The sequence below is a fragment of the Lepisma saccharinum genome, chromosome 26 (genome assembly GCF_977018435.1).
Source record: "Lepisma saccharinum chromosome 26, izLepSacc3.1, whole genome shotgun sequence".
Taxonomy (NCBI): domain Eukaryota; kingdom Metazoa; phylum Arthropoda; class Insecta; order Zygentoma; family Lepismatidae; genus Lepisma; species Lepisma saccharinum.
This window is the reverse complement of record NC_139254.1, coordinates 48,558,832-48,576,577: the sequence shown is the minus strand read 5'-3', so window position 1 is coordinate 48,576,577 and position 17,746 is coordinate 48,558,832. Positions and strand designations below refer to the sequence as shown.

General features: G+C 39.5%; 1 protein-coding gene across 1 annotated transcript in view; it reads left to right on the top strand.

Annotated features, from left to right (window-relative positions):
• Positions 1 to 17,746, top strand: part of LOC145979498 (retinaldehyde-binding protein 1-like) — a 123,360-nt gene that overhangs the window by 92,885 nt on the left and 12,729 nt on the right. Inside the window, exons 6-7 of the mRNA XM_083112432.1 lie at positions 3,812 to 3,922; positions 8,771 to 8,915. Coding sequence (XP_082968558.1) covers positions 3,812 to 3,922; positions 8,771 to 8,915 — 256 coding nt within the window. The remainder of the gene's footprint in view (positions 1 to 3,811; positions 3,923 to 8,770; positions 8,916 to 17,746) is intronic.

Genomic DNA, 17,746 nt, shown 5'->3' with positions numbered 1-17,746 from the left:
TCAAAAGTAACAATATAAAGATTAACATTAAATTATAACAGCATAAAGGAGTAGTGTTTTTCGTCCAGGTTTAAGCTCCTACCGGAACATAGTTTTTTCCCGGAAACGGAAAAGTAACTGTAAAATTAAGAAAAGATTTAATCAATGTTACTATCTTTGAACGTCACGCCGAGCTACATTTGTATTAATTAATCATGTCTTTTGGAATGCCGCAGTATGTAAGAATGAAAGTGTTTTATGCATGTGCTCTTATATAGCAATTACATCATATATAGAACTAACCCTGTGTTGTGTAATTTGTTCTACCCTATGCAATCTCTTGGGCTCCAACTGATGGCACTTACCCTGGCACAAAAGGTAAATATGTTGTTAATGATTGCCTTTTGTTTATTTGTTTAATTGTTTCTTGTTGGTTTGCATTACCCATGTAATGTAGAGCCAGAACATCGTCAGGCACATTAAATAAGGTAGACGTCGTTACACAATTTTGTAGTGGTTACTTTCTGGTACAGTTTGTGGCCAGATAAACTAATCGGGATTTGATCTTCAAAGTGGAATCCAAACAACTGTGCAATATCCCTCCACCAGCAAACCATCCCCAGGGCTCTTTGGCCATAAAATGAAAACATTTTTAGATTACTGTGAAATTGAAGTAGTTCTACGTTTATTTGTATTAACAATGATTACAGAAAGAAAAACACAAACGTGAGATATCCTTTACTTAGGAGAAGCTGTCACATTTGACCTAGGAAATTTTCTTTTAGTAGCAACAGTTAACCAGGTAACGTTATTGCCTTGTATTTAGCAAGTACCGCATTGGATTTCCGATTTAATTGGCTAGAAAATCTAGCCACGATTAAGGTATTTGGGCTGAACTTTGTTCATTTATCTGGAAATTGATTGTTCGAACATTTTTCTTTATTGTAATATAACGTTAACATTACTTTTTATTATAACTAGTTACTCCATTTCGGAGTTGTACGTGCCCCCTTGTCCCTCCCGCGTAATCCCCAATGCGAGTGAATGTAATGCAATTGCATTGCATGTTATGAAAACATTCTAGGGTGTTCTGGAAAATGGACAAACTACGATTTTCTGTTGATTTCATCACACTGAATCATTTAACCCTAGATCACTAGTGTAGGTGAAATTTACGCCCTTAATTCCCTTCCCTACCTTCCACCTCTCACCTACACACTCCTCCATCTAGCGGTGCCTTGACCAGTCTGTCAGACGTAAGGAACCACTGTCGTAAGAAGAATGCAAGCGGCGATTGTCTTGATTTTGTTTGTTATGTTGTGCACTGTACGTCAGTTTTATGTAGCTCTAGTAAAACGAGAAAAACTTTTCACGTAATTTTGACATTCATATATTCGACTTGGATAGTTAGATTTTGAAAAAAAAAGTTTAGAAGCATGTCTTGTAGGATTACAATATGACATTCGTTCCTTATTTACAGTGTTATGAATATTAGTTTTGTTCGATTTTCATTGTTTCAAATTTTCCCTATCATTCTTAATGTATATGTGAGGGGGGCAGTCGCCCCTCCACATTTCGCCACTTTTGCCCCTGAACTATGCTAAAACTTATCTACGAAGTTTTGCCACCTTGCCCCCCCTGGTTTAGGAACGCAATCACCGCCACTGAATGTACATGTAGGCTTGACAATCAAGACATTCTTTTGAAATTGTCTATGTTTAATAAAACCATGTTTATAAGAATAAAAAAAACAATATAAGGAAAATTAACAAGTTCATGTTCAAAGAGAATCGTCACTTTGTTTTCATGATGTAGAGTAGATTACTGCATTGGACCACTTTCGCTCGCTCGAATCTGCAACGCTCGAGCGAGATTCGTTCCAGTATAAAGAACATCAAATACAGGGTGCGGCAAAAAACCTAACTGAAGCTGAACTCATTTATTTCTGAGAAGTACGCAACTGCGTGATACAGTACACTTCATATCAAAGAATTACATGTTCAACATGTCTGCCACCATTATTGACAACGTATTCCATTCGTCTTATCATATCTTGGACCATGTTGGAACACTGATCTCGGTCAATAACAGATTCTATGTTGGTACGAAGCTGGTCCAGGGTTCTTGGAAATGGTGAGAAGCAATCTTCTTTCAGAAGTCCCCATAGATAAACGTCACATAACGTAAGATCAGGATTACGGGATGGGAAAGGATAATCTGTTCCTCGTGATACGATGCCACCGGGAAAGAATTCCTTCCACGTCCCACATGTGCGGTTGCCCCATCTTGTTGGAGCACTTGGCGTTCAAATTGTAAACCATGAATTTCACAAAAAGTCTGTAAGTCAGCTTGAAAACGATTTGTTCCCTATACACTACTGCATTAACTGTTCTTGTTTGCAAAACTTTGTCTAATACACGACCGACATATCATTTGTTCTGGTGCTTCGTGACCTGCCTGATCGCACTTGATTATGGTTCGCGTAGTTCTAAACATTCTAACCCAACTTAGCAACGTATTGTTTGGAGGGGCATGTTTCTGGATCTCTTCTTCAAAGCATTGTTTGACAATTTTCAATGACGGACCACCTCCCCGTCCTGTGCCATAACTACGGAAGTAATGCTCGACGCACCAACCACGTTCCGCCTCAGAATCCTGTGGTATCTTGGTCCAACGGTTAGTCTGCAATGACGAGAATGATTTGATTAGAAATCAGTATTACGTTATCAACACTAAGATAAGATAACAGTTGCACAGTTGCATTTCAAGATATTCAGTTATTTTACATTTTAAATTAACATTTCATATATTTTTTTAAGCAACAAGCTTTCAGGGAAGTTTTTTCTTTTTTTGCTGCACACTGTATAATTTCAATGTGACAATAATCGTACAAATAATGTAAAATTCGTGATAGTAGTTTCAGCCCATAATCATCTATTCATTTTCATATATTGCTATGTATTGGTTAGATAGGCTAAATTACATTTTAACATGGAGATTTATTTATTTATTTAGCAAAGATCCTTAACGGGACATATTGTTCCTATTACTATATAGGATCATATTAAAGACATTTATACTAATGAATAAATATACATTTTAAAAATTACAGAAATACAGAAGTACTGAATTACAAAATAACAGAACAAAATACAAACACAATATAGTACAATCTCAACAGATTATCGCTAAATACTTTCAGATACAAACATATTATACATCGCACAATAGTCGATGAACACTAAGATTAATTAAATAAAGCATGACTTTAAATACACAGTATCGATGAAAATAATATAATACAAACACAGCTTCACTAAGCACTGGATAATTTTAATACAATCAAATGATGATGACTATATTCACTTTTGTTTCAATTTCACTGCGTTTTTTACTTCACGAAGCATATTTGAAGGCCCATAGCACAGACAAATTACGGTTGTACGTGAACTACTGGGCTTCGAGCGTTTACCGATCGTTTGAATGTTCGAGTGTTATTCGCTCGAGCGAAAAAAAAAACAGCCGAGTCCGTAAGCCATCTAGCGTCATCCGTGCGAACTATTAGACGATCTAGAAAATAAGCCTCCATGCAGCAATCTAATGTAGAGGTTGCTTTGAAAATCGATTGCTTCATGTAAGAAAACATTACGTAGCGGTAGTCACACTGAATCTCACATGTACATATTTGTAATGTTTCCTATTAAGAGAATTAATGTAAATAAGTGCCTGTTGTAAAATTTAAAATTAATTTTTTGACTTAAGTGTTCTTTCCGAACACCATAGAATTGCTCTCTGTGAAATAATATTATAACTGTTACTACGTTTATTCCAGGTCCATTTTCCCGCGAGGATGAAGGAAATCCATATTGTCCACCAGTCGACTCTCTTTAAAGTCGGCTTCAATATCATCAAGCCGTTTCTTCCTCATAAGCTTAGGAACAGAGTACGTATGTCTTTTTTTCACAAGAGCTAAGTGTCATTTCAATACTGCTATCCTCTGGTTAGAGATCATGATAATTTACTTTTCTCATGGCCAAGTTAATAGAGGTGTATATGTTTGTTTCAACAATGACCATGTGCGTTATTTGTTGCTTTGAAGGATTTCAAGGGGGAATGTTACTGAAGCCATCCATGGTCACCAATTGATGCAATCACCATGGAAACTGGAAAATCGGGTTATGGAATTTAAGTGTGGAGGTCAGCCCTCTGCTTTGTGATCAAGAGGTTATGGATTTACGTCGCTTCAGGTTTTTCTTAGTGCCGAAATTTCCCTCTCAGGGCCACGATAACGATGGCGAGGCTTGTTAAAGTTTCGTCTCGTGTTACGTCCGAGAATGTCTTTCTCGTTCTCTCGATTTGTAAAGTATCGTCTTGTTCTCAGTCTCGGAAAGGCCGGCCCCCGTGGCGGAGTGGTTAGCACATCGCGCTACGACGTTAGGCGTCCCGGGTTCGGGCCTGGGCGTGGATGTTTGTGAGTGTCTCTTCATCAATTTTATCACATCATCACTCATCCCCATCTTCGCAAACAAGCCAAAAGTGGCACAAGAAGCGAAGTAAAATAAAGCAAATCAATCAATCTATCGGTCTCGGAAAAGTCCCGGCCTTGGTACCGAAATCTACGGTATAAGCAACATGTACCATGTGTCACAGCCAGTCCCGTAGCTATTTATTTATGGTGCCTTATGCAGCATTGTGATTTGGTGACCCCGCTACATTGAGTGGGTGTTTTAAGTTCACTTTATGCACAGTGAGGCTAATCGGGACTGGACCTACAGTTTAATGTGGGATCCGAACCACTATGTGCCTCCGCCGGGTATCGAAGCCTGGGGTTCTCCCGCTACACTACCAAGCACTGGCATTACATGCATCCTTCGATATTTCCTTGTCATGCCTGGTTTGTGCTACTTGCATCATGCACATTTTGAAATGACAAAGACAATCTCATTACAAATTAATATAGGTTATATTTGAAGATGTAGTTTGCTTGAGGTGTAAATGGTGACCCTTTCCAAAGAGATCCAAATGTCAACTTTCCTTCCTGGAGTGCTTTTTCCAGACACTCTGGCTTCTGGACTCACGGTCATTGTGGGTCCCACTCCTAAGGGGCCCCGGAAAAGGTGTTATAAAAATCTTAATAAAAGAGGATATGAAACCAAATTTGTTCATGACATACCTTTATGGTTATGTAGGATTACTCGTATGTGTGACGTAAGAGAACTGGACTCGTTGTGTGTATGCGAGAGAGAGAGAGAGCCACGCAACCGCAATTCGTGTTATTTGCTTGTCTTACAAATTGTGCTTTTTTGTGTAATAGATCAGAGTTATTAGCAATGCATTTTGATAATCGTGAACTGTGTCACCTTTTATTCATCCACTCAACAGGGGATCAACACAGACCTGGCGTTGCGGAAATTATGTCAAGTGTTCAGAGGCGTCTCGCGAACGCATGAGGTGCATGCTGCGTATGCGTCAATTGTGGGAAAATGGACAGCTTGCTCTGCGACGACATTAATGAGCATTTCTACATTCTAATTTCTTCATATAGGAGAAGTATTTATTTTACACGATAGCGCTGAACTAAGCTTATATTACATTTCTTGGATCGGAAGTGAAAGAAAGTAATAATTCTTTTGCCACAATTGATTCATGCGTCACTTGCATCTAGGTCGAATATAAGGGGGGGGGGGTTAATGCACTAAACTCCATTTTTTCGTAACCATTTTGCATTACAAAAGCATGAAAAAACCACTACGATTTTGAAATGATTTTGGAAATTTTATCCAGATATATATCCCAGTGATTTTTTTATGCCACCTTTTATTGTGCAGGGTTAAAAAAAATACAAGCAGTTGTCGTTATAAGGGCTTTTAATGTTTACTTTTAATATTTTATTAACCAAATACAAAACTGTAATAGGATGAATACAAATATTCTCTTCAGCAAGAATGCCATCCTAAGTTTCTAACACTAAACTAAATCCATAATAGTTACCTTACTTCGCATACTTCACGATATGAATTTTCATCTTTGTAAACATATATTTATATTAAGTATGCTTATATATTGATTCAAACACCCCACCCCCCCCCCCAACACACATATATAGCATAGGCCTATATATGTGTGTGTGGGGTGTATTTGTGGATCGAAATATGAGTGGTTTTTTTGTAGTCATTTTTTCCGATTTTGGCTCATCGCAGCATGAGCGATGAGGGATGATATGATGAAAGTGATGAACTCATGCTCACAAACAACACCAACCCCGGTGACATCGGTGGCGAGATCAAAAATCGCCAAATTACACAGCTTGGCCTTCGAGCCTGATTGTGCGTGTGTGGGTGGTGGTCGTGTGTATTAAGTATGTGTGTGTATGTGCATGTAAGTTTTATATTATAGTGTAATATGTAACATATTGTTTAACCTATGTTCTTCATTTGTAATATGACCTCCCCGATGGCGTAGTGGTAACGTACTTGCCTTGTAATCCAGGGGTTGATACCCCGGTGGAGGTACATAGCGGTTCGGATCCCACTTTAAACTGTAGGTCCAGTCCCATTTAGCTTATGTGCTCATAAAGTGGACTTAAAACACCAACTCAACTCGTTTATAATATATTCATACCTCTGTAATTGGAGATTGATTAATTTGGTGTTTTAAGTCCACTTTATGCACAATAAGGCTAGGTCCTGTTGCACTTTAACTTCGCATGGACAATATCAGGATTACGTTCCATACAATCTCAACCTTTTCGGCTGACTACCAACTTCTCAGCAGACGTGACAGTGTACACGCCGTCTTCAATGGGCCTGGTCAAAGCAAACTATTGTAGGTGGCAGCACTCCTATTGCGTCCCCACGCTTTTGATCGGCAATTGTTCTCCCATTTAAATACATGGGGAATTTGATGCCCAAAGTGCTGCTATTACATGAAATTGCAAGTTTAATATCATCTTAACCTCAGAAATGATGTCTGAACATGATAGTTGAATAATCAGTGCTGTAAGAGTAAGACTTTTGAAAAGACGATCGTCAACAACAGAAAAGATATCGGAACTCAAAGAAGCCTTAAAATTTGCACAGCACTTTTTTACGTCACTTGCAGTTTTCACAATTTAAGTGATCTATTGTTGAGAATCCGGTAAAGAATAATGCATAATACTTCCACGCGTCTGTACTTTTTTTATAGTTGTTTTTAGTAACAGACTTTTTTCACTTGATATAAAACTTCTCCACGTAGCTAGTAAATATGGTCCTTTTATTATATACACACATTTATTGTCAAGAATAGTTATTACATAAAATATTTTTTCTTCTGTTTCATGTCTCGCAACCTCTAGGGCTATCTTATTTACAGGTATTGTAATTTTAAAATTATTGTCACCAAGATAAAGGAGGACGAGAATACGAAGGGAGAATATCTGCTTAATACGAGTGAAAACATATGTTAATATTAAATTATCGGATAGGGCATAATGTCAGTCATAGTGTATAATAATATATATCATGCATTTACGCACTTAATACATTTTTCTTTATAATGTTGGGAGTTTCTTCGATTCCTACCCGCCGTTGAATTACACATGCTCGCAACCAGAAAAAAAGCAAGGCATAGTGTAAAAATCTAAATTTTTGTATTATCGACCCATGGCAGCTAGAGACGACCCAACTGACGTCAGGTTTAGTGTTCTTTGTGCATAAACGTACTATATTTAGCTCATTTTCGCAACCATTCCGTTGCGCTTTAATATATTAATTCTTAGGTTTAGGATCATGTAATTTTCTGTAACTTATGACTGGCTACATTATCTTAAAGCTTTGCTTAACCCATTTTTATTATCGATTTACACGAGAAAGTCTTACCTTCGTTGAAAATAACGTTTGAATAGCCATCCCATCGAGATCCAATGTAAAGCTTAGGGCAACCAAATGACAAACGGAATTATTTAGGGACGCAACGGAGGTGGCGCCGCCACCGGAAAAGCTTGGCAATGAACAGCTTCACGGAACTCTTTGTTTATGTCTGGGACTCAGTGTTTCCCATCCTCAAGATGGAATTTCTCGCAGCTTTACCTGCGCTTTTGATTATGTCTGATAAATACGAACCCAACACCCTTGTCCCCTCATTTTGTAAATGTTCTTGAAATTTTGAACAATTAGTTAGTAGGTAATAATTTTGGAAATGAATTAATAAACATCTACAAGTAAATTAAATTACACACCAATATCTTACGTCACCAATTTAATCCGATTAACAATGATGATGATGATGATAAATTCATTCATTGTTTTCTGCACCGGGGCGGGTCTTATCTTGCAACCTCTTGATCTCCAGCTCTTCGCTTTGGAGCAGCGTAGGACCCATTTATTTTGAAGTCGTCAATCATTAGGTATCTTCTTCTTCGCCCGATTTTCTTCCCCCTACCTATCCCTTCAATAGCATCCCTTAGGATACCTATATTTTCTTCTCATCGAGTGACCCAACCATATTTTTCTCTTCGTGATTATATTCATGATAATAATAATAATAAATTATAACCTTTTTAAATTCTTAAAATTGAAGTCCTATAATTTTATATACATTGCCATTAATATATATATAATTTAATATGTGTATATAATTGAAAGGTTTTGAAGTACAAATAGACATTGAGTATATTTTTACTTCATAACCTTTCAATTAACTTACTTTTGCAATTGTGCATTATTGACACTGAAACGAGTAACTATCTTGTAATAGATTTTCTTCATGTTGTGCATTAATGTGATTCTATGAAGCATGTATTGAATTACAGATCCACCTTCACGGTAGCAACTTGAAGTCCTTGTATCAGTTCATTCCGCAAGAGTACCTGCCGCAGGACATCGGAGGAACCTTGCCCCACAGGGATGCCAGAAGGCTTGTTCAGGTCGTCTGCAAACACATGGACATGTACGAAGGTAAGAAACTGCCCTAGGGAGAGTGCAAAGGGCACATGATCAACGGGGGAAGGGCGGATGAAATTAACCCAGATAGCGTGGGCGTTTGTGTCAACCTTACCATAACTTGGCGATATTGGTTTCTGAGTTTTAAATACCGCACCGTCGTACAGGGTGAGTCAAAAGTATCAAACCACCCATATATTTTTTATAGTTATTACTGGACATGGTCCTCCTCCGTGCCCTTTGGGCCCCGACTGCTGGACGGCATGGGTTCGAGTCCGCCTGGGTTCAATCTCTGGGTTCTCGGCCTGTGTATAGGACCGGTGGCAACCCACCATTGTGAGTGAGTAGCGTAACGCGGTAATAAAAAGATTCCTATAACGGCTGACCCCACGTCGCCCCATTACCGGTGGTAGAACTCCACACCTCAAGGTAGTATTGTGTGAGGGAGACTGGCAGTCGTGAGAAAGGCGAAGTCCCTTACGGGCTGTATAACCATGTATTATTATTAATATTGGACATGAGTGGAAACTTACGCAATAGGTATCTAGAAGAACTACTACTGCATCTTTGTGGAATGTTACACACCCTGTCCGCCATCTTGGATCGATTGATTGAGTTGGTGTTTTAAGTTCACTTTATGCACAGTAAGGCTAATCGGGACTGGACCTACAGTTTAAAGTTGGATCCGGACCACTATTACTGTTCAGCTACATGCATCCCCAAAAATTGTTTTCCCAGCCAATGTGAACGTCGTAGAGCGTGTCAGGTCTAATGGTGTCATACACAATAATCAAGCATTGCTGCGACTGTCACACATATCTTACTGGAGTTGCATAAACCTGACATTTTACATAGTTCAAAGCAGGAGTTTAACGGAGTTAAATCCTGTGAACAGGTTGGTTCCTGACAACCATGGAATTGCTGAGTCAGAGGCACACAAACAGATGGATAATAATGAGGGGGCGTATCATCCTGCTGGAAGAGGTTGGATAAACCACCGGATTCCTTTAAGACGTGTGTGAGGAATATGAATAATGTAGCGTAATTTGCGAAAAACTGAAAATGAAAAATGTTAAATTAGTTTTATTTTCAGACTCAGTATATTGATTGAGTGGTTAGATTTACTTTGCTTTTCGGTGACTCATTGGCTAATCGCGAAGATGAAGATGAGCAGGATTCGGCCAGGGAACTTAGGGGAATTTATGAGCCAAGAGCTCGACCTAATGTTACCTGGTCTTGTTTACCCGCTGCACTTACGAATGATCAAATACTTAATTTCTACTTCTTGTATATGAGGGAAACAAATATAGACTTTAACATATTTAATTAATAAAACATGACTTAGTATACTTACTCATAAAAAAGAATACACTTTCAATACACCTGTACACAAAAACTTTTCTCCAATTGGCACTTTTCGCCACACATGCTTGTACACTTCATAGTACTTCACTGTCCCGGGTTCGAACTCTTATTATCACACGAGTCTTAACACACGTCTGTACCTTATCGCGGATTCAACATTCTCTCTACAAAAACTCTTGACGCAAACTCTCTATAGGTCTCTAACGCATTCTGTTGTTGTCCTGCAACTATTTCCAGAAAAAACTGTAGGTTTTCGTTTGATCACGTGTCTCCCTGGCCCAATGAAATCGTCTGGCGTCGTTTTGACCAAACTGTGAGAACAGCATCCCCTGGTCGATCCCTGGATCCTCCAGTTTCTGCCACATGTTGCCTAAATTAGTTCAGTGGCGATGGACAGTGTCCAGTCGAAGGGATACAGGGCTCATTTATTACTTCTCGCATTCCTTCGTCCTGGTCACTGGCTGGGGAGGGAAGAAACGCAGCTCACACAGAGAGAAATATAATTCCCATCTTTCCGAAGGAAGGTATTCTCAACATGAAGCAATATAGAATTGCTATAATAGGGGACCACACAACATAAGTTCCACAGAGGATTATATGGCAGTAAATGCACAGGCCATGTAATTAGGCGGGGGCAGAATTTCGTGCTGTTGTCATGTCGGAGCGTAAGCCTGCGTGTTCGAAGGATTTAAGAGAATGAAAGATCTCGTATAAATGGTCGTTGTAATCCATATGATACAAACTGACAGTATTTGCTCTAAAGGCCAGGGATGACACAAAAGTGCCCAGGAGAGAGGTCGGCCTCACGCTCAAACTAGGCAACGCAGCCCGGGTGACGTTGCCACACAGTGCGCGGGAACCAGCGACTTTTGTCCCGCTCTCGCTTTGCTTATCCCATATGTGACACCAGTACAATTCTGCCCAGCCGCCTATATTCATGGCCATGCGTAGGTGCTTTCTCAAAAGGTCACCCCATATAGGCATGCAGTATAATTAGGACAATGATTAGTATCTTCAGTGTTATCGCGATAGTAAAAAATAAGGTTAGTTCGTGTTTTAGTAACAATTTCTTGCATAACATAACAAACAAGAACCAATCCACAAACGTTCATGAAATTTGCCTCAAAATCTATAAAAAACAACTATACCCTCTCTCAGCTAACTGTGGAGCAAGGCCGCGCATAGTGTCAGAGAAGCGAAGGAAATCGAGTAGCCAGAGCGAAGCAGTACACTGCTGGTAGCTGCAGTCGGTTTCCCCTCCACGCAATCCCATTCCCTCTCACGTGTTCATTGGTGGAGCCGTCTCGCGTCACTACTTGCGCAGAGACTTTTTATCGTTTGCCTGCTCTACAGTTAGCTGGGACAGAGTATATATCCGTTTTGAAAAGTCATTCTAGACCAGTATCATTAAACATTCGGGAGAGGGCTTGGTAAACCCGTGCCTATCTTCGCCAGTGTCTTGGTTCTGTATCACACCACGAGCTAACCACTGCGCAATGAAGACAGGGATGTTCGAGTCATTCCATGCCAAATCAACACAGATATGTGCAATTTCCAACCTGACCAACTCCGATTTTCATGAAATTTGGCGAGTTGAAACTATGCAAGGAACTTAGTAACTATGGAAATTTTGAGTCTCGTTTGTCTTGTAATTGTTAAAATATTCAAGGTCAAATTTCGCATAAATTGCACTTTTTGAGTCCGCTTAGCTATACTAAATGTGCTCTAACTCCGCCCCTATTTCGCCTAGGAAGCTCAAATAAAGCTTATTGTACAGGAAATTGAACAAGCTTTCCAGTGATATATAACAAGCCTATCTTTCGATAAAAATATAATTTTGTCACGTGACCTTGTCATTTGACCTTGAATATCTCAAAACATGTCATCACCAAAAATCGTGAAAAAAATATATTTGGTCCCTCATACCATACTCTAAAACATATCAAAAATCATTCTGGGACTGCAGTGCGATCAGAAGATACAAAATAATATGTGTAACTATGTGACTGATAAAAGCCCCATTATATGTGGACTAAGAAGAGTCAAATGTCCCTTAACACCCCCTACAAAATGTAAAGGAGTTATCCTGGGTATAATTGGTCATGAAAGAAATAGGTTAGGCACAGGGAGATCCCTAGCTGTGTGTGTCAAGCGCAGGTCCGGCATATTGTTGACCGCCATATTGAATTCAACGCAAAAATTTCAAAGGAAAGGGGGTGATATGATATATCATATGAGGCTAGATTTTCACGAGAAATGAAGTGACGAAGGTTTTTCCAACGTATCTTTAAACCGCAAAACGTTATTACTGCATGCTTGTAATAATTTTCTCCTTTTCGAGGTGTTAAAAGCAAAGTATTAAGAATGCTCCTAACGTGTTAGGAACTCGTCGAGATCACGCTGACATCTTGGGAGAGAAAGAAGTATACGCACCATTGCATATGATTTTAATCAGCAACATTCACCAAATACTTGAATAGTGGAGAATATTGGGAAAAGTATCTCAAACAATTACGGGACACTTGCTTTGGAATGAAAAATTCTTCAGTGACGAGGCTAATTTTTATGTTCACAGTAAAAATAAAAATTATATGCAATACCTGTGATTTGATAATCTGCAGTAGACAGATCTCAGCCGAATGGTTGTTGCTGGTAAGCTAATGATGTGGTATAGTGTATGGAAAACGGGAATGGTTGGTCCATATTCAACAACGGAATCTTAAATGGTGAGGGCTTCTTGGATGTGTTAAGTGAACAGGTTTTTCATCCTTGCTTACGGGATATGGCACTTTTCCAGATTTTTGAAACAGGACAGTGTGTGACCACACTATGTGAACATTTTGGCAATTTCTTCATGGTAAATTTCTAGGTAGATTGATGGGCAGACGGGTATCTATTAAAAGGCCTTCACATTTCCCAGATCTAACATCTTAGGAGGACTCTTACCTTCAGAAACATTTGAAGAGAATGGTGCATGCTCTAAAAGTCCCTGATATTGGCCATCTGAGAGAAGGCATAGTTGCTGCTTGCGATGATGTTGCACCTGCTACATTGTCAAATGTTCTATGTGAGTGTGAGAGACGTCAACGAGTGTGCTCACTGGAATATTGACAACACTATGATGTGCATATATCGTAAGTGAAAGATATGCGTATAACGTTTTGCTGCTTAAAAATAAGTTGGAAAAACATTCGCTGCTTCATTTCTCGTGAAATTCTAGCCTGATTTGATATATCACATCACCCCCTTCCCTTTGAAATTTTTGCGTCGAATTCAATATGGCGGGCCTGCGCTTGACACACACAGCTAGAGATCTCCCTGTGCCTAACCTATTTCTTTCATGAAAAGGATAACTCCTTTACATTTTGTAGAGGGTGTTAAGGGACTTTTGACTCGTCATAGTTCATGTAATGAGGCTTTTATCAGTCACATAGTTACACATATTATTTTGTATCTTCTGATCCCATTGCAGTCCCAGAATGAGTTCTTGATATGTTTTAGAGTATGGCATGAGGAACCAAATATATTTCTTTCATGAGTTTCAGTATGACATGTTTTGAGATATTCAAGGTCAAATGTCAAGGTCAAGTGACAAAATTATATTTTTATCCAGAGGTAGGCTTATTATATATCACTGGAAAGCTTGTTCAATTCCCTGTACAATAAGCTTTACTTGAGCTTCCTAGGCGAAATAGGGGCGGAGTTACAGCACATTTAGTGTAGCTAGGCGGGCTCAAAAAGGGCAATTGATGCGAACTTTGACCTTGAATAATTTAACAATTACAAGACGCACGAGACTAACAATTTTCATAGTTACTAAGTTCCATGCATAGTTTCAACTCCCCAAATTTCATGAAAATCGGAGATGGTCAGGTTGGGGGCTGTGTTGATTTGGCATGGAATGACTCGTTCCTTTTATTTGTCATTACGTGACACTTTATTGCTATCAATGACTGATCCTAACAGCCTAGCTGACCGAAGAAATGCCATGAATTCGTCCTTGGTAAAGTGTGGATGTCAAGTTCACTGTGACCTTGGTGTGTGCCAAGTCGTTTATAAGGCAGACATACGAGCATTGTATTCTTTCTTTTGTGTTCTACGCTGACATTATGTTTGTAAGAGTTTATTAACACTACGTAGATGTTACACAACAAGACAAAAAAAAGCACAACGAACTAGCAATTGTTGCAATGCACAAAAAGATCTCGGGGACTAAATTATAAATATCATCCAGACTTTACGTAATGTCTGTTTCTCCAGTATTCACAGTTCAAGGTCAAAAAGTCGTTTCTGTTTCACTCTGTCCTCACAGTGTTGCCAGAGGACTGGACTAAAACATATCGGCCACTGAGACGCGGGAAAACGCGGCAACAGAGAGCAACATAACTTCTGTTGTCTGCTTCTATTGGAATCAAATGGTGTATCGCCCACTACAACGATACGCGCGTAACCGAAGCGTGGAATTTCCGTGCCAGAAGTCTGAAGGTTATGTTAAAGGCTATCGCCCAGTGGCGCCATCTATTGTGTTTTCTTACGGGCGTTTCACCACGTCTCACAGTCAGTGTTCGTCTGCAGGATATCGGCGTATGTAAGTGCCTTGTAATCAAGAGGTCCCGGTTTTGATACCCGGTGGGGGCACTAGTGGTTCGGGTCCCACTTTAAACTGTAGGTCCAGTCCCGATTAGCCTTACTTTCCATAAAGTGGACTTAAAACACCAACTCAATCAATCAATCTATGAATGTACGCCAGAATACAATTCACTACTCATCGCTGAAGCTAATGTATTTACAACCTGGTTAAAGATGTGCATATAAACTTTGTGCTTTCCACGGCCCCCTGAACTAGATATTTTGGAGCCGTAGGTAGGATTGTACATTGGTACCTCCTCCCGACACCGACATTTATGTGCGTCCATCCACATTTTCTTTTCATACCTTGGTTTGTGATATTTACATCTACAAATTTTAAGATGAGGAAACAAAGAGAAAGCTCATTAAACATTTTATAAGTTGTATTTAAAGATTCGTAGTTTGCATTGCGATTGATTGATTTACTGAATTGTTGTTGTAAGCACAGTAAGGCTAATTTGGACTGGACCTACAGTTTAAAGTGGGATCTAAACCACTATGTGCCGCCACCGTCCTAGAGTCTGAAAAGCATCTTTAAAAAGGTACTATCACTACTTCTTTGGGAAGCAGAAAATTTCAGCAGTGTGGTACCAGAATATAAGCTTCCAAGTAAAAAAATAATGGTTTGCCATAAGGAGTATGGGGAAAGCTACAGAGACGATAAGCAAAGTACTTAGAAAAGCGGGCATAAGAAAATGCAGAAAGGGAGGCCGAAGCATTTTAAGGATAGCGAAGAAGAAGAAGAAAACAGAGATGAGGAAGAGGAAGGGATTATCTATGAGGTTCAGTGCAAGGAATGTGATATTGTGTACATAGGGGAAACGAAAGAGGGACTGAAAGACAGATTGAAGCATCATAAGGATAACGTAAGACTAAAGAGGGAGAAGAATGCTATGTTCAAGCGCACAAAAGAAACAGGACACGACATAGAATGGGCGAAGGCTAGGAAGATAGGGAGGGAGAAGAGAGGAATAGTGAGGAAGTGGAAAGAGGCCAAGGAAATTGAGAGAAAAGGAGAGGAAGAAATAATGAACTGGAAATCAATAAAGAATGAAAAGGACTGTTAGAAGAGTGGAAAGGATGAGAGAAAAGAAGGAGGAAAGAAGAATTGAGAAAGAAAAGAGGAGAGAAGGAGTCCAGAGGATAAGGAATCTGTCCACATCCAGAACTTGAGTAATTGCTAAGGCCTGTCAGGTAGTGTCAATTACCTGTCAGGAGATTCTACACTCAGGAATTCCTGACAAAAAATGTTCGATTTGCGACGCGGGTGATCAAAGTTCGCAATTTTTCAGTCTTCTCACTTCATAAAGCCTCAAATAAATGAGTACCTGGCAACCCTGGGGTGTAAAGGTACCTCACCTCCAAATGGCCAAGATCGAGACTGCGTCGGGCCCAACCTTTCCTAAATGTGCCTTTATGGCGCGGTGCAACATGCACAGATTACCGAATGATATCTCGGAGATAAATTAGAATCTAACTTTGAACGCTTTGAGTAATGCACAATCGTCAATTATTATCATATACCACTATCCCGGTGTAATAACAAACTAAGAGAAATTCGGAAACTTAAATATTCTAAAATGTGCTAAAATCATGCAAATTAAGCTTCTAGCTTTGGGGGCTGGGGGAGTAGGTGCCCACTCATTGGCGAATTTGCGACTGTATTGTGCATGCAAATTTGTGCATGTTAACTAAATCATTGCTTTCCGCTTCTAAGTACCTTAGAAAATTGTTTTTATCCTAGGTTATTAGAAGCTTACGATAACATTTGCAAGTAATTAGAAACACTTAATTACATGCACAGGGTGTACCAAAAGTCCCATTACCCCCCCCCCCCTTTGAATTGTAGACAAACCTGCAAAATGTTATTTTACGAGCATGCGTATGATGAGAGGATGGTATACCATTAAATCAGACCAGTGACCACCATTTACTCCAGAGGATCTGTGTGCACATAGCTATTTTCATGGCACCGTATTATTCGCCTGCAGCTGCGATGTGAGATCCTCTGTACCATGGCTGGCGCGAGGGAAGCAAACGCACTGCGAACAGCTTCTTGAAGTTCCTCAGTTGTCTGATAACGGTTATGGGTGACTTTCTGTTTGATGTGCCCACATAGCGCATTATCACAAGATGTCAGATTTGTGGGGGTGGCAATTTTAAAGGTGCTGGTAAATTTGGCGATCCTCGTCCAATTCATTTGTGTCTGAACACATCATTGAGGAATTCTCTTAAAATGGCCACCCCGAATTCCAGATCTGACATCTTATGTTACAGAGGATTTCACAACGCACCTGGAGGCGAAAAAATACTGTGCCATGAAACTGGCGGTGTGCACACAGATCCTCTGGAGTAAATGGTGGCCATTGGTCTGATTTAAGGGTATACCATCCTACGTATGCTGTTAAAATAACATTTTGCAGGATTGTCTACAATTCAAAGGGGGTGGGTAATGGGACTTTGGTACACCTGTAAGAGCTTTCGAGCTAGTAACACTTGGCCAAATTTATATTACGAAGTTCTCCTTGGCCCTCACGGCTGTTGGAGTATGGGTTATTTCTTTATTTATTGAGTTTAAATTTAATGTCCATCTAATCTACCTACAAGATTCTTGTGAGAGCTTTAATTTTTACTTGTAAAATATTAGCATTATGCCATGGCTCGTTGAGGTTGATCAGTTTTAAAATCGTGTCCTCCCTTAATCCACAAGCTTGCGTACTTTTCGGCAGGGAAATCTTTGATGACTGCACCATTAACGGATACTAATTATTTTGTTTGTTTCTGTTTGTTTGTGTAGTTAAGAAATGGTATACGAATTCTTCCTTTCTCTCATCCTTTCAACTCTTCTAACA